The sequence below is a fragment of the Micromys minutus genome (genome assembly GCF_963924665.1).
Source record: "Micromys minutus genome assembly, chromosome: 32".
Classification (NCBI taxonomy): domain Eukaryota; kingdom Metazoa; phylum Chordata; class Mammalia; order Rodentia; family Muridae; genus Micromys; species Micromys minutus.
The window spans coordinates 13,882,653-13,905,756 of record NC_137967.1 but is presented as its reverse complement, the minus strand read 5'-3'; the positions used below and the strand labels follow the sequence as shown (position 1 = coordinate 13,905,756).

The following is a 23,104-nucleotide window of genomic DNA, read 5'->3' as shown; positions in this document are numbered from 1 at the left end:
GAGCCCAACCCAGAGCCCCACAGCCTCCCTGGTGGACCTCCCCTAAGCAAGCAGTCCTCCTGACACCCTGCTGGTGGGTTGTTGCAGGAGGCAGTTTGAGGGTGTGGGCTGCATTTTCACACCTATACATGAGGGACAGAGTAACTGGCCATGTGAAGTTAAGGGGGTGACTGTGCACAGGGGTCCCCACGTCATGCTTACTCATGCTCTGACTGACGCCAAGGTATGCAGTTGTAACCCAGGCTCCTGGACAGAAGTCCGGTCCCTCCCCGCGACAAATCACACCCTCCGTGAACACACCATGCCTCTCTCCCCTTCTCTCCCACTTTACTGTCCTTGTTGTCTGAGTATGTCACACCCTGACCTACTCCCTAGGGCTCCAAACCCCGCCCACTCCTGTGCCACAAATCCACAGAAGACAGAGACCATGGAAGAGAGACCATGTATATTTATCTGCGCAGGAGAGCCATGGCAGTACCTGGGGAGATTGCCCTCTCTCCTCAGGGTGGGAAGACAAAGCCTTAGGCCTGGCTCCTTCCTTTGAGGATCCTTATATGTCGACCACTCTGTAGTTTCTTGGGGTAGAGGGCAGAGGCAGGGGGTGATGAGCTGGGGTGGTGAGCTGGAGGCTCCAGCTGGGGTGCCCATCAGGGTGCTGCCCGCCCCTCACCTGTGGCGATTCAGGCAGAACTGAGACAACTGTCTACACTTCCCACCTGGAAGAAAAAGAACCGGTTTGCCCATGAGCTGGAAACAGTAAGGGTTATCACGCGTTCCCTGGGGGATCAATCTGGGCCTCAGGAAGCTCCCAGTGAAGGGAGACCCGCAAGATGGCTCAGCAAGTAAAGGTGTTTGCTGCTGAGCTAGATGTCCTGAGTTTGATTCCTGGAACCTATGTGGAGAAAGAAAATTGGGTGCATGGGGCGTGGGGGGGGGAGGCTAAAGAGACTGCTCAGTGGTTGCTCTTCAGGAAGTCCTGGGTTCAATTCCCAGCACCCACACGGAGGCTCACTGCTGTCTGTGACTGCAGACCCATGGAATCCAACGCCCCTGACTGGTTTGCAGACATACAGACAGACAAAATGGCCCATATACATAAAATAAATGAATAAGTCTTTGTTTTAAAAAAGGGGGAAGACCAACTCATGGGAGTGTTCCTCTGATCTCCACATGTGTGTTTACACACACACACACACACACACACACACACAGACAGACACTGAGACGAATAAATGCAGGGCACAGCATGGCAGAACAGCCTAGGCAAAGACCCCCGTGATAAAGGACAGACATGAGATCAAAGACCACGAACAAGAAAAGCCGGGACCTGGATCAGAGTCAATTGGGTATTCGTAGAGTTTAAAAAGCCACCAGGCCATGAGAAGATGGCAGCCACCTGCCTCTCTGGCCTCCTCCTCTGCACTGTTAGTGTGACTGTGTCCCTGCAATGCCTGTCTGTGAAGCTGGGTCCTCAGTACTCACGGTTGGGGCTGAGAGGGTGGGCAGCCTTTGAGAGGCGGCGTCTAGGGGACACCTAGGAGGTTATAGCTTTGCTTGCCCATCAGTTCCCCCTCGGGAGGGTGTGTTGTCATAGAAACACCAGCCAGTCTCCTCCCTTCTCCCTTACTTCCTGTCTTGTCATGTGACTTCTTTGGCCACATGCTCTCCCCCACCAGAGGTGGGCAAAGAATGTTGTCCTAGGTTGGGCTGCAGTTCTTTGAAGACAGAGTCCTACCTCCTAAGGCCACGGCTCCCTTCTTAAGCTATAAACACTCCTATGTGTTGACCACAATGAGAACAGCAGCTGGCGGAGCTCTCCTGGATGAATGAAGTCAGGGCTGGAGGGATGTGGCTCAGTTGGTGGAGAGCTCGCCTGGCTTACACAAAGCGATGGGTTTGATCCCCATTAACTGACTATGCCTATAATCTAAGCACTTGGGAGGTGGAGGCACAGGAGGATCAGAAGTTCAAGGTTAAGGTAGAAGAGGTAGCTCAGTGGTTAGCCACGGCCAAGTCCCACTACCCATATAGAGAAACTCACATCACCTACAGCTCCCAGCTCTAGAGTATCCAACACTCTGTTCAGTGTGCCATGGCATCTGCACTCACATATGCACGCGCGCGCGCGCGCGCACACACACACACACACACACCTACTCACGTAACACACACAAACATATGAATATTCAAGGCCCTCATTGGCCATCATGACTCTGTCTCAAAACAAAACAAAGACCTGCTGAGCAGTGGGGCACATAGCCTCAACCCTCAGGAGGCTCAGGCAGGAGGATTGTGAGTTCTGAGTCCAGCCTCAGCAGCACAGTGAGACCCTGTCTCTAAAGGATGGATAAAGTCTTGCTTTCTCATCTCACAAATGAAGCTGACCCCTGACTTGTAAAGAAGCAGAAAGAAGTGGGTATATAGCAGTCATCTGAGCCTGCATAGCTCTGTTCTGTGTGTCTCTGCCTCTCCTATCTGGGCACTACCATGAGACGGAGCCCAGGAAGAAGAAAAAAAAGGACGACAGGGGACAAGTCTTGCACCCTGGAAACAGCGCCCCCTGCTGACTCAGCCCTGCTGCAACCGGAAGAACCACCCAGCTGGACCCAAGAGGCAGATTCAGTCAGCCAAGACACCCCTGGGTTGGTCTGCAGGGGTGTTGAGTTTGCACAACCTTGCCCAGGGTGGGGGTTCAAGACCCTAACCCTTAGTCACCATGCAGCCCAATCCGCCCCCCCCCCCCGTCTTGCCCTATCCGCCCACACCCCACTCTCACTAGTGAGGATGAGAATTCCTGTGATGAACAACACTGCGGCCACCAGCAGCCCCCGTTTCCGGAGGGTGGTTTCATCTGTGGAGAGAGAAATGGAAGGTGTCAGGCGCACATGCGCTAGCACGGGGTGGGGGTTTGTCTTTGTCTTTGCTCCCCCAGAGGTGCATGGGGGGGAGAGGGGAGGGAGAGGAAGGACTCACCGTAGTAGAAGGGGTTGTTCTCCTTGGAATCTAGAGGGGACAGAAAGATGGAAGTCAGGGCTGGATGGGCGTGGAGTGAGACCGTGAAAAGCTCTGTAGTGACTGGGGACACCTGAGTCCCAGTCCACTTAGGCCTTAGAACAGAAAGTCCTCACTGTGACATGCCATGACGTCTCTACACCTTCCCTCCTCAATATGCCTCGCTCTCAGCACCCACGCACCTCTCTGCTCCTGAGTCCAACTCATCTCAGGGCCTCGGAAGCTCCCGGCACCTCCTTCACCGGAAGCCTTCTTAGATTCTGTGTATGAGCATTCTCTAAGCCCTAGTTTTTCTGCCCTTCTGGATAACTCGTTGACAATCACCTGACATGTAAGTATTCCAATTTTTATCGGTCTTCCTCCTCTACAGTGTCGGTTTCAGAGCGTCCCACTATGTAGCTGTCGGGGCACTTGCTATACGTAGTCCAGGCTGGCCTCAAACTTGCAGCCATCTTCCTTCTGTTTCCCAGAAGGTGCAAAGATTGCGGGGGTGCACCACCACACCCATCAATAGCAAAGATATTTGTCTGTCTTGTTCATGGCTGCTTGACACACACACAAATCCTCACTGAATATACAGATGAATGAGTGACGTGAGCATGTGGCTTCTACGTCATCAGTGGGGGTTGAATAGGCAGGAAGTGGGGGGGTATCAGAGCGGAAGAATCAGAATGACCAAATGGAGCTCCCGTTGGTCCAAACTGATCTTAAGTTATGTAAGAGACTCTACAGTGGCCCGAAGAGCCGCCCCACTGAGCCCAGCCTTCATTTCAATTTCGAAAAATCAGAACTCGGAAAAGCGACACCCTAACCATGCCACATGGTGACCTGGCTGGTTCCAGTGGCATTTAGGCATGTGCTGCCGCCCGGCCTGACAGCACAGTGCTTTAGCACAGCCTCCTCCGTGGTGTGAGCCCTGCAGATTTTCCCACAAGGAAAAGGGTGCCTGTTTCCGGCCAGGGAAAAGAGGTACTAACCCTGCTGATCCTCAAAGTAGAATAGAGGCTTGTAGTTTTTGGTCGGTCTGGGGAACTTGATCCTGGGGAGTGCCGGGGTACCTTCAGGCGATAGGCAGGAGATAAAAAAAGAAAAAGAAAAAAGGTCAGAAGACAGTGGAAGCCAGGAGGAGCCTCAGGGGCAGACACAGGGATGCGGATGTAGTAACAGGATGCAGACCAGGGATGCAGCGCAAAAGCATCTCCCACCCACACTCTGGCAACAAACACCTGCCTGCACTCCTCACCTCCAGGCTGGACCAGCTGCTTAACCCAAGCTGGCCCCTCTTCCGGACCTCCACTCAAAACCCAAGAGCAGAAGCCGGGATTTCATGGCCTTGGTCCCCCCCCAGCCTGGGTATACTTATCTAAAGTATTTTGAGCACCCTCTTTACTTTTGGACCAAACAAAAACAAAACAAAATCCTGCAGGCATTCTCTTTTTCATTTTAATTTAGTTAAAAATGTTGGAGACAGGGTCTGCCATCCCGGGCCCATGTTCCCACTCCTGAGCTCTGACATCACACAAAGGTTAGAGGGTCATCTGCTGCTTTAGCCTCAGCTCAGCCTCTTTCCACAAACCTGCAGCCACCACTAACCTACTTGTCCTGGGGAAACTACTTCCTTCCTGGTTCTGAGCTGTATGGACTTTCCCAACCAGAACAGCCTGCTTTTAGGCTTCCATTGGATCAGCGTGATCTTTAACCAGGCCAATGAGTGTCAAGCCCAGGCTTTGGGCAGGGGTTATGGGAAAGGGTTGTGTGGCTCGCAACGGCTTGAGTATATGGCATCTCTGCTACCAAAAAGAAACGTGTTGGAAGACAAGAGAGGTACAACAAGCCATTTAGACATACTGACTATACTTAATTTCCTCCATCCAGCTATAGCTGATACTCTATCTTCAGGTTTTATAGAAATGAGCCAAGGTTTGTTTTGCAACGGAAAAGCTCCTGTTGTGACAGAAAAAAAAAAAAAAAAAAGACACAAAGGAAAGCCACAACTCCACTTCTCAGTATCAGCCCAGCAATGGAGAAATGGACAGCTTGGCTCACCGACTGCACCGGGATAAGGTGTGCTAGAATGTTCCAAGGTGGAGTGGCTTTGCTATGAAGTAGTTTCATCAAGGATCCAAGAAGGTCGTTCTTAAAGTACCACTGACTTTAACCCAGAATCCTTCAAACGTCTGCACACACACAGGCACATGCGCGCATTCACACACATGCAAACACTCAAACACGTACACACTGAGTTTATTAGCAATACCCCAGGAACATGCTTTAAAAAAAGCACTTGGGGGGGGGGAGCTGACCCAAAACCCAAGGAAATGAAGCAAAAACTGCTGCTGCCAGCCAGGGCTCTACCTTTCTTGCTGCTTGTATGTGGCCCTGGATCTGTCGCTGGATTCGTGGTGGCCGTTTCTGTCAGTTGCTGGGTCTGGGTTTTGGCTGCTGTCTGGCTTCCTGTAGCTTCTACTTTGCTCGAAGAAAAGGAGGGGCGGGTGAGAGCAAGAGGGGAAGAGATGTGCTCAGGTCCCCTGACCTGCCTGGCAGGCTCCCTCCACGTGATGGTATTCCAGGCTGAAATACCAGGTGTCACTTTGTTGGGATAGAGTGGGGACTCTTTTAGAACACTGCAGGAGAATGAAATGTGTGCCCACTACCAGGACTTTTCTTTAAAAACAGAACTGAGTCTCTGCAGGCTGACCTTAAGCTTTTAGTCCTCTTTCTGGAGCCTTATTGTGCTGGCATAGAACAACTTTTATTTGTTATTTGGGATTGAACTCAGAATCTTGTACATGATAGCTCCAGTACCACTAAGTCCTCAGCCCCTCACTGGGGGATTCTAGGCAGGGGCTCTACCATTAAGCCACGCCCCCAGCCCCTCACTGGGGGATTCTAGGCAGGGGCTCTACCATTAAGCCACGCCCCCAGCCCCTCACTGGGGGATTCTAGGCAGGGGCTGTACCACTGAGCCATGCCTTCAGCATCACTAATCATTAACTAAAGAAATTACAAGAAATACTCTGAATTACATTATAATCCAAGAAAAAGGATAATTATTATTTGAAAAAACAACAACAACAAAAAAATCTAAAGAGATACAGACCTGAACAGAAACTATGGCCTAGCAGTCACTGAAGGGGTCTATAAACATCTAGTGCTCAACTTAAAAAAAAAAATTAAAAAGATACTTTGTTTTAAGTCAATGGGATTGGGTGCTAGACAGTCATAGGCAGCACGTTCTGTAATGCCAACACTCCAGAGGCTGAGGCAGGAGGACTGCCCTGAGTTCAACGCTCCCCTGGGCTACAAAGCAGTAATGTGTAGTTGGCAAAGGTCTACAGCGGCCGTGTGCTGGAGTGAGTTAGGGAAACAGCAGAGGTCAGAGGTAAGGATCCAAGTGTGGGCTCTGACACTCACCGCCAGCTTCACTGGTCCACATGGGAGGGGTGGTCTGTACTCCTGGGGTGTTTTGATCTGAAACTGGGTTGGGGGGAAGGGTCAGAGAGAGAAATGTGGAGGGAGCAGCAGAGAATTTCCGCAGGTGAAGACTGGAGAGTTTCCATAGCAACCCTCTTTTCTTTCCTTTTTTCTTTTTTTAAAAGGATTTATTTATTATATATAAGCACACTGTCACTGTCTTCAGACACACCAGGAGAGGGCATCGGATCTCATTACAGATGGTTGTGAGCCACCATGTGGTTGCTGGGATTTGAACTCAGGACCTCTGGAAGAGCCATCAGTGCTCTTAACCACTGAGCCATCTCTCCAGCCCTCTATTTTTTTTCTTAAGTGTCTGTAAGAGAACAAGGGGAGCAGAGACACCCTCCAGTCTTGTCTAAAGACCCACCCACCTTCCCTTCTTTGATACAGGCTCTCTCCCTGCCTTGGGACACTAAGTAAGCTAAGCTGACAAGCCCCAGGGATCTGCCTGCCTGTCTCCCTGCCTTAGGGTTTACAGCCACGTGCCATTATGCTGGGCCTTTTCTGACAGTTCTGGCGATTGAACCGGGGTCCTCATAGTTGTGAGGCAAGCCTTTACCCCACTTCCCTATACTCCATTTTGAGGCCATAAGAGGAATTCAGGCTTTTGATAAGCAGTCAAGGATTCCCGGACCTCCCTTGCCTCCACACCCCTTAGCAAGACTCAGATGCCTTTCCTGGAAAAAAAGGTGCTTGACTCAGTTTCCCAAACCTCTTGGACCACAGAGTACTATAGCCTGCTCTAATCAGAACTCCTGGGCCAGGCATGGAGGGGTGTCTTTCATCCCAGGGTTCAGTGGGTGGATCCTGGTTGGAGAATCCTCCTCCCCGACATCAAACGGGTCAACAGACAATAGAAAAGGAGTTTTAGATTGTTCACAACCGAGAAGCCAGCCAGAGCAACCAGACACAAGAGTCGGTACTAGGCTCCTCATTTTAAAGCACCTGGATCAAGCCATTACTGAGCCTCTCTATCCCTGAAATTATGTTTTTTTTTTTTTTCCCCCAGTTACACAAATGTAAATTTCCCTCTTTGGTTCAATTGTAGTGGTGAGGATTTCACCAGTCACTTTTCTTACCTGGGACATGAGCAGTTTGGGTCGATGTAAAAGTGGATCTGGGTTTTTCTGATGTCTGCCCTGGAGAAATCAAGGGTGAGTGGTCAGGAAGGAGCCTCTCACCCCCTTCTCCTATCTTCTGTCCCACCATGCCTGACCCTCTGAAGTCCCAGGGCGATCGGCTTTGGCTGGGTCACTCCACAGTCTTAACAGGGATCTAAGTCTTCCTGCTGCCGCAGGATAGCCTCGTTGAGAGTACAGATGCTAGGGGTCAGCTAGGGCCATGGAGAGCATTCTTCTCCTGACCACTTCCTCCTCACTCCATAACCTGAGCCGCTGTAGACACCCCTTTCCTGCGCCTCCTTTGCCTCCTCTGAAAAGCAGGGGTTAATAGTCGAGCATGGCTTCCTGCCCCGTAGACAGACAGCTAAGGAGGGAAGGGGCTTCCTCCTCATGTTGCATGAGCTAGATAGACCCTGTCTCCTCTCTCTGGGGTACCCAGCAGCCTTTGCAGGCAGATGTCACCTGTGAACACCCGTGCCAGGACAGACCCTGCAGGTTCAGAGCCCAGGGCAGATGCACCTCACTCTAGAGAAAGCCAACAATTTTTACCTGCCCCCCCCCTTATTGATTTCACCCAAACCCAGTCTTCCACCGTCTGTCAGATTCATTGGGCTCATCACCATCAATGCAAGCAGCAGCTCCTTCCTCTTCCTGTACACCCCCCCCCCCCATGTGTGTTCACTGAACAACAATTCTCCATCCTTACAATGGGCGTGACGAGGCACGGAACGGAACTAACTGCCCACCCACCTGGGCACTTTTAGAAGTACTTTCCAGGCCAGGGTGAGCCCTTTGCCTGACTGTATTCTCAGAAAACCCATCAGTTCTGCTTTGCCGGGGAGCCTGGGGTTTCCTGGCGGCCCAGTAGAAAACTGACACCGATCTCCCAGCCAAGTCAAACTCTCAGCAAGTCCTTCTCAGAGGTGAAAGGGAGGATGCTCACCAGGACAGACTCCAGCCAGACCCTCTGGAAACAGACAGCCGAGGTCTAACGTGTCCAAAGAGGGTGCAACCCAGAGCCTGCCTCGCCAACCCCACTTCCTGGTGCTCGCTCCCTCGGTGTGGGGGTTGGGGGTGTGTGAGAAGATGGCATACAGCATTTGAGCGTTGCAATCACCCACTTAGCTGCCCCCTGGGGCTGGAGCGGGGATGGGGACGGGGCGGTGTCTTACCTTCACTAGGCAGAATCAGGGTGACAATGGTGAGGAGACACAGGCGACTGGACGGTGACATCTGTGGAGCAAGTCGAGGCAAAGGTGAGGCAGAGCCCCTTGGCACACCCCGCCCCCCGCAGCCGCCTCAGAGCAGGCCTCTGGCCTCAAGGACCTTTTGGTAGTTGCCTCTGGGGAGAGATGCTTTTTTAGTCCCAAGCCAACATCCCTTCTTCTACAAGCTGATCCCCAAAGAAAACCAGAAGCATCAGGCGAGCCTGGCTTCCTGACAGCCCTGAGGCAAAGAAGCTCCTGAATCTGGAGCTGATACTCCGGCCCGTGGTTCCTGAGGAGAGGAAGCTAGTGGCCCGCGGCGTCTGCTCCCTTGAGGGCTGGAGCCCAGAGCAGCGGGGCCAGGAGGGGAACAGGAAGGGTGACTAACTGCGCGGGACTACACTCAAAGGAAAAAGTGAGCTGGTGTCCGGCTGCTGTGCAGGCACCACCGCGCCCAGCACCCGAGCTGGGAAGATCTTAGAGGGACCAGTCTGCCAGCAATGGAGGCGCTCTGGGGAGACTGAGGCAGAAGGGGGTGCCCACAGAGGAAACAAGAGTGAATGCGAGGCAGAGAGGCATCAAGATCCTTCTTCTCCTCTTCCCAAGCCGCTTCCCACCTGCATGCGTGCCCCTGAGCAGTAGAGCAAAGGAGGGACTTACGTCCGAGCCCAAGGTCTCCAGACTGAAGTGTCAGTACCGCGTGGGAGCTGCTTCGGGCGGAGGGTGTGGCCAGGGGCGCGGACGCAGGCAGGCGGGGACCAGAGCGGCTCAGTCATTTCCTCTCTTGGTTCCAGGCCGCACAGGCAGGGGTGGGAGCTGGGGAAGGGGAGGACGGTGGGGCGGACTGAGGGCGGTGGCCTTCTCTCGAGGGTCTGAGAGACGCAGATGGGGATGAGGGTGCAGAGCAGGGAAGACCCCTTGGGGGAGGTGTGGAAGGAAGGATGTCATAAGAGGAGGAGGCCCTGGGGGAGGAGGAAGGGACAGGACAGCCACCTCAGCCTCCCACCCAGTCCTCTGGTGCCCACAGACGACAACGCACAGACAGAACGGGGGAAAAACCGAATGCACATTTATTAAGCTCAAGATGTGGACCCTGAGGGGACAGCCGGGAAGGTCCTGGAGAAGGAGACCAGGAGATGCAGGAGAGAGGGACATGAGGATCCCAGAGGGCTGGGGACGGACTCCTGGATCCCAGGAGTTGGAGGCCTGAGTCTCTGGGTCTGGGGTACAAATAGGCTCTTTGGGGATCGTCGTTGTCAAGGCCTGGGGAGGGGGAGCGGGGTGCATTGGCTCCGGCCTTGGGATGGGCGTGGCGGCTCATTGGGGGAGCGCTCCCTGGCACCAGGCTGGGTCCCCACCGCCTTCTCTGGGTCCTCGGGCTCCTGCGCTCTGGCCAGGGACAGCCGTGGAAATCTGCAGAGGATCCTACACACCGCCACCTCCAGGGGCTGGGAACAGAAGAGACACCATGTTACTGACCCAAGGAAGGAAAGAATCGGAGTCCAAGGATGGTTGCCCTCTGGCAAGCCTTGGGGAGTGCTCATGCCTTCCCCACCCCTGATATCTGGTCACCACAGGGAAATCTGCATGGCTGCTGTCTGCTCCATCTGGACCAATGGAGAAAGGGAATCTAGCTGTGGTGAACACCCAACTCCTACCTGGGTGTTTTGGGTGTTTTAAAATCTTCTTGGAGTAGACCTCACCTCATGCTATACCCCCGGGTTCCTTTTCTACATAAGTTCTGGACAACCTAAGCATCTAGCAGGTGTCCTTCCTCCCAGCCCCCACTTCCCTTCCAGGTCGGGTTAACTACTGCTGGCCCAAATACCTGCACCCACCCTGCTCCAGCACCACAAAGAGATACCTCCAATGTTCTTAAATCTCATTTGGAATATAAGAAACATGATATGATTTCTCACACAGCCTCCTCCATTTAAATTTAGCTCCTTAAGCACAAGCCTTTGTCATTAGATTCCCCATCCCCGGGACAGGGTTTCTCTGTACATTCCTGGAAGCCATGGAACTCACTCTGTAGACCAAGCTGGCCTAGAACCCGGAGATCCACCTGCTTCTGCCTCCTACTAGGATTAAGGGTGTACACAGCCACCACCTGGTTGTCATGAGATTTTAATGGGAAGCCACCCCAATGGCTCACACCTGTAACCCCATCACTTGGGAGGCTGAGGCAGGAGGATGACTGCGAGTATCAGCTATTGGTCTGAGCTACACAGTTCTTGAACAGTAAGACACTGTAAAAGGAAGAGAGTTTTTAACTCCCCAAAAGTCCTTAGAAAGGAAACAACTCTAAAATTAAAAAAAAACAAACAAAACAAAACAGTAACAACAACAACAAAAAACATGGACATTCCTCACAACTTTCATCCTTCCTATCCCCTGAACTCCCATCTTATCTTCCGGTCCCCGTATGCTGACCCTCCCTTCTCTCCTCTCTATACCAGCTTCCTCCTCCCCTCACTTCCTCCCAGCCAGACTCTTTTCTTCTTCTTTGTGAGACAGTCTTGTGTGTGGCCCAGGCTGCTCTCAAACACTCTATAGCTAGGCATCGCCTCAGACTCCTGATTCCCCTGTTTTTTACTACCTCCGGTGTGGACAGGCACTGTGGCATCTCTGTGGACTGGACCCAGAGCCTTGAGCCTTAAGCATTCCCAGCAGCACCCCGCCCCCCTTTAGAACAGGGTCTCACACTATGTAGCCCTGGCTGGCTTGGGAGTCACAGAGATCCACCCTTCCTTGTTCCTCACCTCATTCTAATCCTCCAGTGCTGGGATTAGAGGTACCTACCACCTCACCCCCATCTTTAGAACTGTATTCCATACTCCTTTTGGTTGCCCTTATTCAGCAGCCTGCCCTCCCTTCCCTTCCTCTCCCTTTTCTTCCCTTCCTCTCCCCCCTCTCCCCTGCCCAGCCCTTTCCTTTGTAAGCCCACTACGAAGGCAGAGGTGAATGAAGTCTGTGTGGGTTTCCCAGGTGCCAGCCTCTTCCAACCTCTCAGACTTCCCCAGCCACACACCTCCAAGCTTCCTGAGTCTTGCATTTCTTTGGGGCCTCCTTAAGACACTGCTGGAACCCTCCCTCTGTGGTCCCAGCCTCCGAGGGACCTAAAATCCGACCCCCAGGCTCTGCTTCCTCCTCCAGGTAACCCTCTAAGGATCCTGCTACCTCTAAGTGTCCCCCCAGACCCATGCTCACCGGAGGATGGCAGTTCCGACTTACAGGATTTGCATGTTGGGCTGGAGAGAGAGAGAGAGAGAGAGAGAGAGAGAGAGAGAGAGAGAGAGAGAGAGAAGCTTAGCAGTGTTCAGGGTAGGCTCCCTGAGCCCTATGTTAGGGGGCTCCATCCCAGGACCCCGGGCTGCCCCACCTCTCAGACCTGGAGTCCGCCTTCCTGCACTTCACCTTTTTGCCTGTTAGGAGAGAGACAGCAGAGAGCTATGCAGGTGGGACAGGAAGGGACAGGAAGGGACAGAGCAGGGCAGGCAGAGGACCTTCAAGGGTGGGGTGGGCAGGAGACCTCTGAAGCGGGGGTACTCACACATGGGGACCCCGCAGTGGGGAGGGCACTTACTGAGGATGATGATGATCCCCAGCACGAACATGATAGTGGCCAGGGTCATCCCCACAGTCTGCACGGTGGCATAGTCTAAGGGAGACAGGGGACCTCAGCACAGGGCAGTTCCAGCCAAGCCCAAGCCTCAGGCCAGTGGTCCAGCAGAACAAGAAAGCTGTCCCCTGAGCCCCCAACTCCATCAGGGACTGAGAATCCAAACTCTGCCTGGGCCGGAGCCTCTGCGCCTCTTTACCCCTCCCCCACTCCCCTTCCTCGCGCTTGCCCCTCTGGATCCTCTCCCAGAACTAAGCTCTATCAGTTGCCTCCTCCCCATCCTTATCTTGGTCCTGCCCTCCATGATCACGGTCTGGGCTATCCCAGAGGACCTCTCCATGGTCCTGCTGCCCTGCCTCCATCTCCCTCCCACAGTCGCAAGAACCCTGTTACTTCCAGCCAGAGCAGGCGCACCCCGCACCCCGGAGGCCTCTCTATCCCCCCCTATAGTATTCCAAGCAGAAACGAAGGTAGATCAGGATTCAAATCTCAGAACCATTTCACTACTGTCCCCAACACATAGTCCTGGAGTCACTGGAGTCGGTAGTCAGTGGAGGCATTGATTCCTATTTGTTATTGGGGCAGGCAGTTGCCTAGCCTGACTAACACAGTCTGTCTAACACTGATACCATGAATGAGAGTCCTTCAGTGGGTGACCTAATCCTGATCCCACTCGGGCCTCAGGAACCCCTTTATTCCCACAACCCTCTACTAAGCCATATATGCCTTTCTAGTCCCAGAGCTTGCCAACCGGCCTGTCTCAGGACCTTTGCACCCGCCGCATTTCCTACCCAAAGGTTCCATGTACGTGACTCCCTCACCAGCCTGTGGGCTTAACTGAGATGTCCCAACTAAAAGTGTCATTCTCCCAGCTCTCTCTAGCCCGTTCCCTTGTTTCCTTCACAAGAATGTGTTGCTTTGAGACCGGGTCTCGATGCAAACTATGAACTGACTTCAAACTCACACCTCCTACCCCTGCCTCAGGCTTCTGAATGCTGGGAGGAGTTATTCTTGTCCCCAATACATGTGTGATGGGAGGCTGCCTGGGCAAAATGTCCGGTCTCCAGAGCCTGGTGCAGGACCTGCATCCAGCACAGACAGGCACCACATGTATCTGCAGGGAGGAGACTTGGGGTACCCGGTGTGTACACCCTGCATCTGCCCCTTTAGCAGCTGGCTCCAAAGTTGTGATCAAACAAAAATGGCTGACAAAAAAAAAAAAAAAAAAAAAAAAAAAAAAAAAAAGTCATCATCAAACAAAAATGGCTGACAAAAAAAAAAAAAAAAAAACCAAAAACCGAAAACCACACACATACACACAAATCCCCAAGTCATGGCACGGTGTGGTGTGGCTGCTCCTGCTGAGGGGACTCAGGGACAGCCTCCCAGTGAGCAATCAATATCTGATCTAAGGCCAGAAAGGAAAGAAGTCTTAGCTCACTGTGTAGAGAGCCGGGGTTTGGGGGGTCATGTTCCTGGCAGAAAGAACAGTTAAGCCCAAAGGCGCTGAGGTAGTAAGGTCCTTGGCCTTTGAGATGGACCTTACACATAAACAAAGATGGGCGGGATCGAGGGACAGAAAGAAGAGGATTCAAGCTAGATCTCAGATCCGTCAGACCCAGGGCTTCAGTGTCTGGGGAACGACAGAAAGACATTACAGCAACTCTTTCCATAGTCCTTAGTGGTGGGAAATGTTACTACACCGTATTTGCAGGAAGGTCCAGAGAGGCAAACTCGCTTGCCTTCGTCCACACAGCTAGGGAATGGTTAAATCAAGATCGGAACCCCAGAGTTGTTTTATAACTCTTCCCAAGTTGCTCTCATTATTTCAGTGCGTAGTCCTTGTCATAGTCTGCGGCCATGTTGAGTACTATTTGTTATGGGGGCGGGCAGTGGCCTAGTCTGACTGTCCCAGTCCATCTAACACTGATATAATGAATGCATTTGCCCTTCCCAGGTCTCTTGCTAGTTTCCAAAGAGGAAGTCTTAGGTTGATGTTTGCAAACCCCAGTGAATCTCTACACTGAACTCAAGAAACAAACAGGCTTTATGAGGCTCATAGTCATCATCAGGGGCTGCAGAAGGTAGGAGGCTAACCCCATCCCCAGCCTGTCTCTGCCCTCTACAGACCCCTCCTCTGTGAGCCATAGCAAGGACCGCATGGCTGGTGGCCTGTGGCCTATAGCCTTAGTAAGAACCACCCCTCCGTTCCAGCCCCAGGTTATCCCAGGCACAAGACCCAATACTCACCATAGAAAAAAGGATCTTTTTCTTCAGGAACTGTGGGGAAGAAGGCAGGGGAAGAGAACAGGGAGGAACATTTTTAAGTGCTGGGCTTTCTGAACATCTTCTGAGGAGCAAGATGGACCAAGTGCTTCTTTATAGGACTTGGCATAGGAGATCCCTTTGCTGGACAGTACCGCCTCTTGGTAGAACGCATAGGATGCTCATCAGACCCATTAGCTCCATCAGTACCATGCCCTCGTGTAGTGCACCCCCCAGGAGAGCTGGTACATGCCTTGTAGTCATTCTGGGAAACACATGCATGCGTGTACACACACCACATACACACAAACATACACACACAACACACACACCACAAACATACACACACCACACTACACACACACGCACCACACACCACACACAAGCACACCACACACACACCATACACACATACCACACCATACACACAAATGCACCATGCACACACCACACACAGAGAAACATACCACACACATGCAAACGCACCACACACACCATACACACATACCACACCACACACACACCACACACACAAACACACATACCACACCACACACACAAACACACCACACACACAAACACCCACACAAACACACCACACACATACACAAACATACCACACACACACACACACACAAACACATCACACACACACACACACACACACACACACACACACACACACACCACTGGACCTATCAAAGCCCAGTCTCACAGAGGACCATCAGATGGATACACTGCCTTTCCATGAAGACTTCCTCAACCTTCCCAGCCATCCAAGGGCACCTGAGGTCATGAGGCTGCCACCAAGTGCAGTATAGACGACTGTGTCAATACACATATTCTCTGTCACCTAAGACACCAGCAGCTTTCAGAGTTGGGATCAATCTTGTGGTAACTCTGTTCTCTTCTGTAAATGAATCTTCTCCATCACATGAAACATAAGACCCTTAGTGGATTCCTCCTAACCTCAGAAAGTGTGTGTGTGTGTGTGTGTGTGTGTACACATAAACTTGTGTGCCCGTGTAACATTTTCTCACCTCTTACCTTGCCCTATATTCCTTCCATTGGGCCAAAAGAGCTGGTGACCCACACCTACACCCCAGCACTTGGAAGAAGGAGATAAGAGAGAGATATCAAGGATAGCCTGGGCTACAGTGAGACCATACCATGGAAAGGGAGAGTTCAGAATGTCCCTTCAGTATAAGATGCCACTTTGGCCGGTCACACTAGCACATGCCTTTAACCCCAGTATCGGGGAAGCAGAAGAAGGTGGATCTCTGTGAGTTTGCGGCCAGTCTGGTCCACATAAGTGAGTTTTAGACCAGCCGGGGCTACGTAGTGGTACCATGTCTTTTAAAAAATTAAATAGAAAGATGTCTACCCTGTAGCTGTTGGCTTCTTCCTGCAGCTCGCATCACTTTCTGCCCTGTCAACAGCAGAATTCCGCAGCTTGTGCCACAAGGGAGCTGGGTAATGGCTTTGTTGCCAACCCCTTCTGGGTTCTATTGGGGCTGGGTGGGGCCGTGTCTTTGGATCTGACCTATGAATGTTCAAGATTGGGAGTCTCCTCCACTGAGACTTTTGGTACGATTTGTTAACAGTGGTTCCTGGAGCCTAAACTGCCTGACAAGGCTGGCTATGGCACTAGACCATAACTAGCTATAGTTTGTATGGTGCGTCTTTCCAGGTCTCCTGGTTTGGTGTTGATGTCTCCTTAATGTTGGCCAAATGAGTTGTTGTTTGGGGGATGTGGTTTAGTTTTGCTCTTTGGGAGAAGATCCTACGATGTAGCCCAGGCTGGTCTTAAACTCACATTCCTCTTCCCGGATTACAAGCACGGATGACCACACCTGCTTCTTGCCTCACTTTAGGGCAAGAAAGAAAAAAAAAATTTTTTTCCATTTATAGTGGTGATTAAAAAAAAAAAAAGCCCACTAATGGTTTTTTTTTTTTAAGAAGTTGATCTTCTGGAGGAAAAGTCTTAGATAAACATCAGTAAAAGGAATATTTTAGTAGGGCAAAAAAAAAAAAAAAATTCAGAAGCACATAGCTGGAACCGGGTGTCTGAGAGTCACCTGTGCTGCACCTTAGTGTCACCACCAGAGGGTGGGCAAATTGGTCTCTGCCATTCAGTCTGGCTCGAAAGTAGTTTCCTGGAATGAATGAGTGAATGAATGAATGAATGAGTGGGTGGGTGAATGAATGAATGAATGAGAGAGGGCCTCCTAAACTGCAGATATTTGCACCAAAGATGGAGGTATTGGTTTCCCATAATCCCTTCTCCAGGTAATTCCCTGTCCCAGCATCTTCCTGGGCTCCACCAAAGATCCTCGGAGGATCCCCCTGCCCACAGCAGTCCCGGTCTTCAGGGTGTGGCTGGGTAAAGGGTGGAGCCAGGAGACAGGAAAAGCAATGTACACCACTCTTGGCTAGTTGCCAGGGCGAGATCAGGAAGGAGGTGGTTGCTATGGAAACCAGGGCATCTTGTGAGGTGATGGGGTCCTGGTATTCTAGGCTGGGTGGGGTCTTGTGTCATGTTTTGGATCTGGGCAATCTTACCTTCCCTCTCTACGCCTGCAGACCTGGCTTTTGGCCAACCTAAGTGTTTTCGCTCCCCCAAAATAGGGACCTAGACTCAGGTATGCCCACATCCCTATTCTGTTTTCCCTCCTGTTCTCTGGCAAGAACCGCATCTCCCTTCTCTCCCTCAACAATTCATTAATTTGTTTCCGTAAGCTGCCTGGGAAGAATGCACCCGAGCTTTCCCTCCCCCGGGGTTTCCCAAGTCCTGCGGTCCCGTCAGGCTGTGACAGGGAGAAGGGGATAGGCGAGGCATCTACCCTCCCACCTCTACCCGTCTGCTGTCATCGATCCTACTAACCACCACCTCTGCGAAAAAGAAGCCCTGGGCTCCCGCCAGACCGGCTGGCTCAGCCCTGCCCCCTCTCTCTGGGGTGGCTCCCAGCCTCTGCAGCCCCTCACCCCGCCCTGCCAGGGATTCTGCAGCTAGGGCTCCGCAAGCAGCCCCCCCCCCCCGCTGGGAAAGAGGAAAGGAAAGGTGCTGTAAGAGTGGAATTAGGGATTAGGGTTCCTTCCACCATCAGGGACCCCACAGCACCCCTCCCCCAGTTTTTTGCCCTGCCCACCCCAGCCCCGTTCAAGCTCCTCCGCAGATGACCACACGGTGGGGGGGGGGGGGATCAGGAAACCACGGCGGGAGTCAGAGAGTGTTTAAGCCCGTGGACATGAACGCAGATCTGGGTTAATGGGTGGGAAGTGTAAACCCAGTACTGCTGGATGCAGAGAGCCAAGCGTGTCTCAGGGATGAAACCATAAGTGCGTGAGGGCTAGGAAGGGGGGGGGGTCCCCAACATTCCACTCCCACCATGCAGGTTCGCTGCGGTGCTGCAGCCCCACCCGTTCCCCGTCCCTCCGCACTTGTCCATGTTCCTCTATCTCAGCCCCCCTCTTCCTTCGTCTGTCTGTCTGCTCCCAACTCTGCATCTCCGAAAGCCTGCCACCTGGATCTCTCTCTCTCTCTCCTGTTTCTCTTAGTCTCTATCTCTATCTCTTTCAGGCGTTCTTAGTCCATTTCTGGTCACAACACCACCAGCACCCTCTTCTCTCTCCCTTCAACCATCCTTCTGTTCCTTAGCATCTGCCTGTCAAGGAATTTAGTAAATATTCACCCTATATTAGGCAAACATGGGATAATGAATCCCTCCCTTAGCTGGCCTATTCCAGGGTCTTCCAGAACCTCTTCTAGTTGCAGATCCAACAGCTCCCACCCTTAAACCCCATCTCTTCCACCGCTGTGCTGGACCAGGCACCCGGTTGCCATAGCAACCTGTCCGTGCATCATTTCTCTTGGGACTGTCACTCTCTAATCATAGGTCCCGCACAGGGAGGATATCACCTGGGAGAGGGTGCTCAAGAAACCCCAAGGGATGCCAAAAAAATGTGCTCTTGGGCATCCGCCCATGACAGGGACAGATAGCTCCCCTTCTTCTTCCTTTCAGTATGGGAGTCTTCCCACATCCCGTCCCCTAAGCTCTTACATCCTAAATTCCTCCACCTCCTTCCTAGCACCCATTCCCCAGGCGACGCTCACCGTTTGTGGGGCTCTGGGTTGGGGTGGCCATGCTGAGCCTGAGCAGGGGGTTGCTGAATGCTGAGGCAGCGAAGGCGCGGCTGCAGCAGCTGGAAGCGGAACAGACTGATGTGGTGGGGTAAGGTGGGGGAGCCCTGGTAGAGTGGGGGCCTGTAGCCAATGGGGGCCCGAAGAGCCCGCCCCCGTTCAAGCCATCCCCCCGCCCCCGCCCCCGCCCACTGCTGACGTCCCCGCCCCTTCCCCAAGGGTGGGGGCGCCCCCTGCCGGGGCCAAGGGGGCTCCGGAGTTTTCGCACAAGAGGCACTGAGATCAACCAAGCGCTGTCAAGAAGGAAAACCGAGTTTTATTGGAGGTCTGAGCAGCAAGGGGTGTCCGAGAGGCAGGGCTGAGGGGGGGGGGACGCTGGAGGTGGTCACAGGCGAGCAGTTGGGTGGGGAGAGGTGTCAGGTGTCAAGGGGGCTCTGCGGGGATGGAAAGAGTGAGTGGCAAGTTCTCCTCGCCACGCTCCCACCCTGGCACTGTGCCCATTGCCTCCCCCCTCCCAACCTCTCTCCCTCCTTCCTCCCATCAACTGCAGGACCTGGCTGAGTTTCCTGGAGCCAGGTGGAGGTTCTACCGCCTGCGGCTGGACAGACCTGAGAGGGAAAGAGTTCTGGGGTCAGGGGGAGTCTGCAACCAGGGCTCACTCTCCGCCAACCCCTTTTTGGGCCCAAGAAGAGGGTCTCCACAAACCCCGCAGAATCCCCGAACTCACGGCGGATGGAGCTGCGGAAAGTTCCCTCCTCTTCGTCCGGTTCCCCAGTTCTGGGAAGGGACAGACAGGAATTTGGATGGACCAAGAGAGAAGTCCCCAGTGAAGGCCTTATTTCTAGACCCCCCGCCCACCGTGGACTTGACATGGACGCGGTCCATCAGAGACAGGAACGCCCCGCTGCTGTTTCGGTGTGCGGCAGGAAGTGCTCCCAGCCTGTCACGGTGGAAGCCTCCGGGATGTTGGGGAAGGCACTTGAGATTGTTGGGGAGAGGGACGGCCACAGGGTCTTGAGAGACTTGGGACTTGGGTCCAGTGAGTGACCCTAAGTCACCTTACCTCCCCGTGCCTCAGTTTCCTTATATGCAAAACGGGATTGATGATGGAGTGCACCTCATCCGGGTGGGGTACGGAGTACATAATACAGAAGGAAACGGCGCCTGGCGCGTGGTGCGCACTCAAGCGTGCTAGAGGGTCGTATGGAGGCATCTGTGATCATCTTAGCACGCAGAAGGCATGCCTACGTTGCCTGCGCTTTAAAGGTTTATTTCGAGAGGCATCCTGCGCGAGGATCGGGACTGGAGCTAAACTGGGCCGCCCTGTGAGGTGATCTCATTTCAGCGCGGCTGCTTCTGCCCAGCTTCGCCTCACCACGCTTGAGTTTCCATCTGCGGGGCTGGTGGGAGCCCAGCGCCCCCACTGGCTGGGCGCTGGGCCAGGCAGAGAGGGCGCTTGACCATCGCTCCGGCCCAGGAGCCTGGCTTAGGGTTTAACACACACTAAGCGCTTAATGCATGTTCGACTGCAGGATGGATGCATTTGCAGCCTCGCCCCCACCGCCTCTCCACTGTGGGAGGAGCGAGGGAGGCCCAGAAGGACCACTCACCTCTGCTGTTGGTTGAATTTGCACCGGCATCTCTTGCCTGTGGAGTGGGAGGGTATAGGCTGAGCTTCCCTCTTGCTCCAGCATCTCCTCCACCAAACTGGGGAGGCCGCAGGGGGTGGGGCCTGGGGCGGGGCTGGAGGATGGGCAGGGTGTGGGGGCGTGTTTTGGGTGGGAGGTGAGGGGCGTGGTTTGAGTGGGGGTGGGGTCTGTGTGGTGCGAGGTTGGAGTCAGGGTGGGATGTGAGAAAAGTGGTTAGAGACTTGGGCGTGTGTAGCGCGCAGGCTGTGTGTGTTGTTGGGAGTGGGGGCTTGGGGAGGAAAGGCTGGAGGCGGGGTGGAGGAGACAGGTGCAGACACTCACTAAAGATGATAAGGATGCCCAAGATGAAGAGGATCCCAGCAATAGTGAGGCCGCCGATCCGCAGGGTGTGGTAATCTGTGGGCAGCCCGGGAGGAGGGTGACCAATGGGGAAGAGTACAGTATGCAGGGCAAGGAGGAGGAGAGGGAAGGGGAAAGAGCAGATGTGTGAGGGAAGGAGAGGACAGGGTAGAGGAAGGAGGGAAGGAGGAGGTGTCAGAAAGAGAAAAAGGGTGGAGAGGAAGGTTTCCCACTGAAAGTGGGGGCTGTAGGGGATGGGGCACCTGATACTGAGAAATCAGTCCAAATGAGACAGGGGCATCAAATACACAGGCAAGGGAGTCTAAGACCAGGAGAGAGTAGAGGGTGTGTGTGTGTGTGTGTGTGAGAGAGAGAGAGAGAGAGAGACAGAGACAGAGACAGAAGAAGAGAGAGGGAATGGAAACACCCAGCCCCTTTCTCCAAACCTCACAGTAGCTTCCCCTCACCGTAGGTAAATGGATCTGGTTCCTGCGGAGCTTCTAGAAAGAAAAATAAAGTTCCGCATTAGAGTAGCTCCTGGGGTCTGTGACAGGGGAAAGTATAAGGGGACTCTTTAGAGGCTCTATCTTATTGAGTCGGGAATTTGGGTGACACTGGCCCACACCCTGATATCTTGCAGGATGTTCCTATTTCTGTCACCCAGGGACCTACCTTCTACCCACTCCTGCTTTGACCTAACTCAGGCATCTTCCTCTCTCCCCTAGATGCCAGCCATGACCAGACCCCCGGTTTCCTGTTACACAGAGTCTAGTCTGGGAGTCTCCCACTTGGTTTTCTGGGGGGGGGGGCTTTTCCGTACCTCTGCCACCCACATGACTGAGATGCTGGGTACCTCCTTTGGACTCACCTGCAGTGACCACGGAGAGGACACACACACAGACAGCCAGGATGTGGCTGGGAGATGCCATTGCCCTAAGGAGTCAGCCAGAGTCAAGAAATATCCTCTGCCCTGCGCTCTTCCCCTCCTAAAAAAGGCTTGAACCCGAACCCGTGGGGTTAAGTCAAGGACAACCTGAGGACTTAGTTAACAGCCATTCAACTTGAATGGCTCCCCTGCTTCACCCGAAAGCACCACCATCCCTAAAACAACTCCACAACGGGGGGGGGGGGGTGTCAGAAGTCTACATAGCATACACAGCAACAAGGCAGAGGTGGGGAGAGGCAGTCTCCTCAGGGGAACTCCCACGGGCTACCTCCAACCGTCAGCTGGTCCCAGAGTCTCAAAACCTACCCTTGTAAGGGAAGCAAGCTGCCTCTGGACACAGGTGGAAATGCTATGAGACAGACAACAGGACATGCCCAGCCCCAGCTGCCCCTACACACCTCAACCAGTGGTCTCTCTGTGCCCAGGCAGTCCGATCTCTCCTGCCCTCGGCCGCCTGCCCGCTCTCTCCCTGACCCTGGGTATAAATATCTCCCACTTCACCCGGGAGGAATTTGCTTCACACGGGCCACCATGGCAACAGCCCCCCCCCCTCCAAAAACTCGGGAGGTCCTGTATAACACTGCAGGGGTGAGGCCCAGCCAGGAGCCACGTCCTTACAGGCCACCCCATCTCCTTTCCTAGAAGCCCTGAGAAAAGGGAGAGAAACACCCCCTCCCTTTGTCCACCTCTGGGTGACATCTTTCATAACAAGACTTTAGGCCAGTGAGTGACAAACGGCCCATGCCTGCGAGAAGGCTGATTCGGGGACACACATACAGGCACACTTATGGACAGGTACACACACACACACACACACACACACACAGAATGGGTGTGGCTGGAACGGGGGGGGGGGAGGCAAACAATACCCTCTCCCCAAACTGCTGGTTGGAAGAACACAGGGTGTAGCCACAAGCACATACTCTTGCTCTAGGCCTTCTGTGCCCCCAAACAGTGACAGAAACAGACCTATCCAAACGAGGATCACCCCCAGCCAGGGGTCTCATGGCTGCCTCTGAATAAGGGAGGAGTCACTAGTTCTCCCGCCCCCAGGCAACCCCTGTCCCCAAACTCTCCTCCCTCTCCGGTCAGGCCTGCCTGAGAAGCCACAGGCTGGCCACTCTTGTTCCCAAAATAGGCCTCCCAGCTAGGGGAGCCGAGAGGCCTGGAGGGAGGGCTGGGGGACGCTCACCCCATTCACGCTGTCCCCTGCTGACAGAAGACCCCCAAATGTCCAGCAGTACACCCCAGGAGCTAAGCACTTTGGACCCCCTGGCCCAGAACTGGATGCGCCACCCCCTTGGGCTCCCCTCCTGGCCACACCCCA

The 23,104-nt window shown here is 53.5% G+C and overlaps 3 protein-coding genes across 11 annotated transcripts; all 3 read right to left on the bottom strand.

Annotated features, from left to right (window-relative positions):
* Positions 1-425: 425 nt before the first annotated feature.
* On the bottom strand, positions 426-9,540 carry FXYD5 (FXYD domain containing ion transport regulator 5). 5 transcript variants are annotated; one of them, XM_080909138.1, is made up of 9 exons: positions 9,476-9,540; positions 8,783-8,843; positions 7,569-7,628; positions 6,427-6,489; positions 5,368-5,475; positions 3,990-4,070; positions 2,974-3,003; positions 2,777-2,851; positions 426-716 (listed from the first exon to the last, which is right to left on the bottom strand). In XM_080909138.1, the coding sequence occupies exons 2-9, from the start codon at positions 8,841-8,843 to the stop codon at positions 667-669; spliced, it is 528 nt and encodes a 175-aa protein (XP_080765264.1). In that variant the 5' UTR covers positions 9,476-9,540; the 3' UTR covers positions 426-666. The 5 variants fall into 5 exon arrangements, with proteins under 5 accessions (XP_080765264.1, XP_080765263.1, XP_080765265.1 ...); XM_080909137.1 differs by lacking the exon at positions 9,476-9,540 and adding an exon at positions 9,433-9,454; XM_080909139.1 differs by lacking the exon at positions 9,476-9,540 and adding an exon at positions 8,937-9,105.
* Positions 9,541-10,021: 481 nt separating this feature from the next.
* On the bottom strand, positions 10,022-18,948 carry FXYD7 (FXYD domain containing ion transport regulator 7). The gene is made up of 6 exons (XM_080908809.1): positions 18,817-18,948; positions 14,688-14,717; positions 12,402-12,476; positions 12,198-12,240; positions 12,026-12,066; positions 10,022-10,263 (listed from the first exon to the last, which is right to left on the bottom strand). Exons 1-6 carry the CDS (start codon positions 18,845-18,847, stop codon positions 10,241-10,243), a joined length of 243 nt encoding a protein of 80 aa, XP_080764935.1. The 5' UTR covers positions 18,848-18,948; the 3' UTR covers positions 10,022-10,240.
* A 191-nt stretch (positions 18,949-19,139) lies between these two features.
* Positions 19,140-23,104, bottom strand: FXYD1 (FXYD domain containing ion transport regulator 1). Of its 5 annotated transcripts, none has more exons than XM_080908603.1 (8): positions 22,970-23,104; positions 21,700-21,764; positions 21,299-21,331; positions 20,814-20,888; positions 20,454-20,490; positions 19,571-19,620; positions 19,397-19,451; positions 19,140-19,277 (listed from the first exon to the last, which is right to left on the bottom strand). In XM_080908603.1, the coding sequence occupies exons 1-7, from the start codon at positions 22,972-22,974 to the stop codon at positions 19,429-19,431; spliced, it is 288 nt and encodes a 95-aa protein (XP_080764729.1). In that variant the 5' UTR covers positions 22,975-23,104; the 3' UTR covers positions 19,140-19,277; positions 19,397-19,428. The 5 variants fall into 5 exon arrangements, with proteins under 5 accessions (XP_080764729.1, XP_080764732.1, XP_080764733.1 ...); XM_080908606.1 differs by having other exon boundaries at positions 21,700-21,827; positions 22,970-23,090; XM_080908607.1 differs by lacking the exon at positions 22,970-23,104 and adding an exon at positions 22,176-22,313 and having other exon boundaries at positions 21,700-21,827.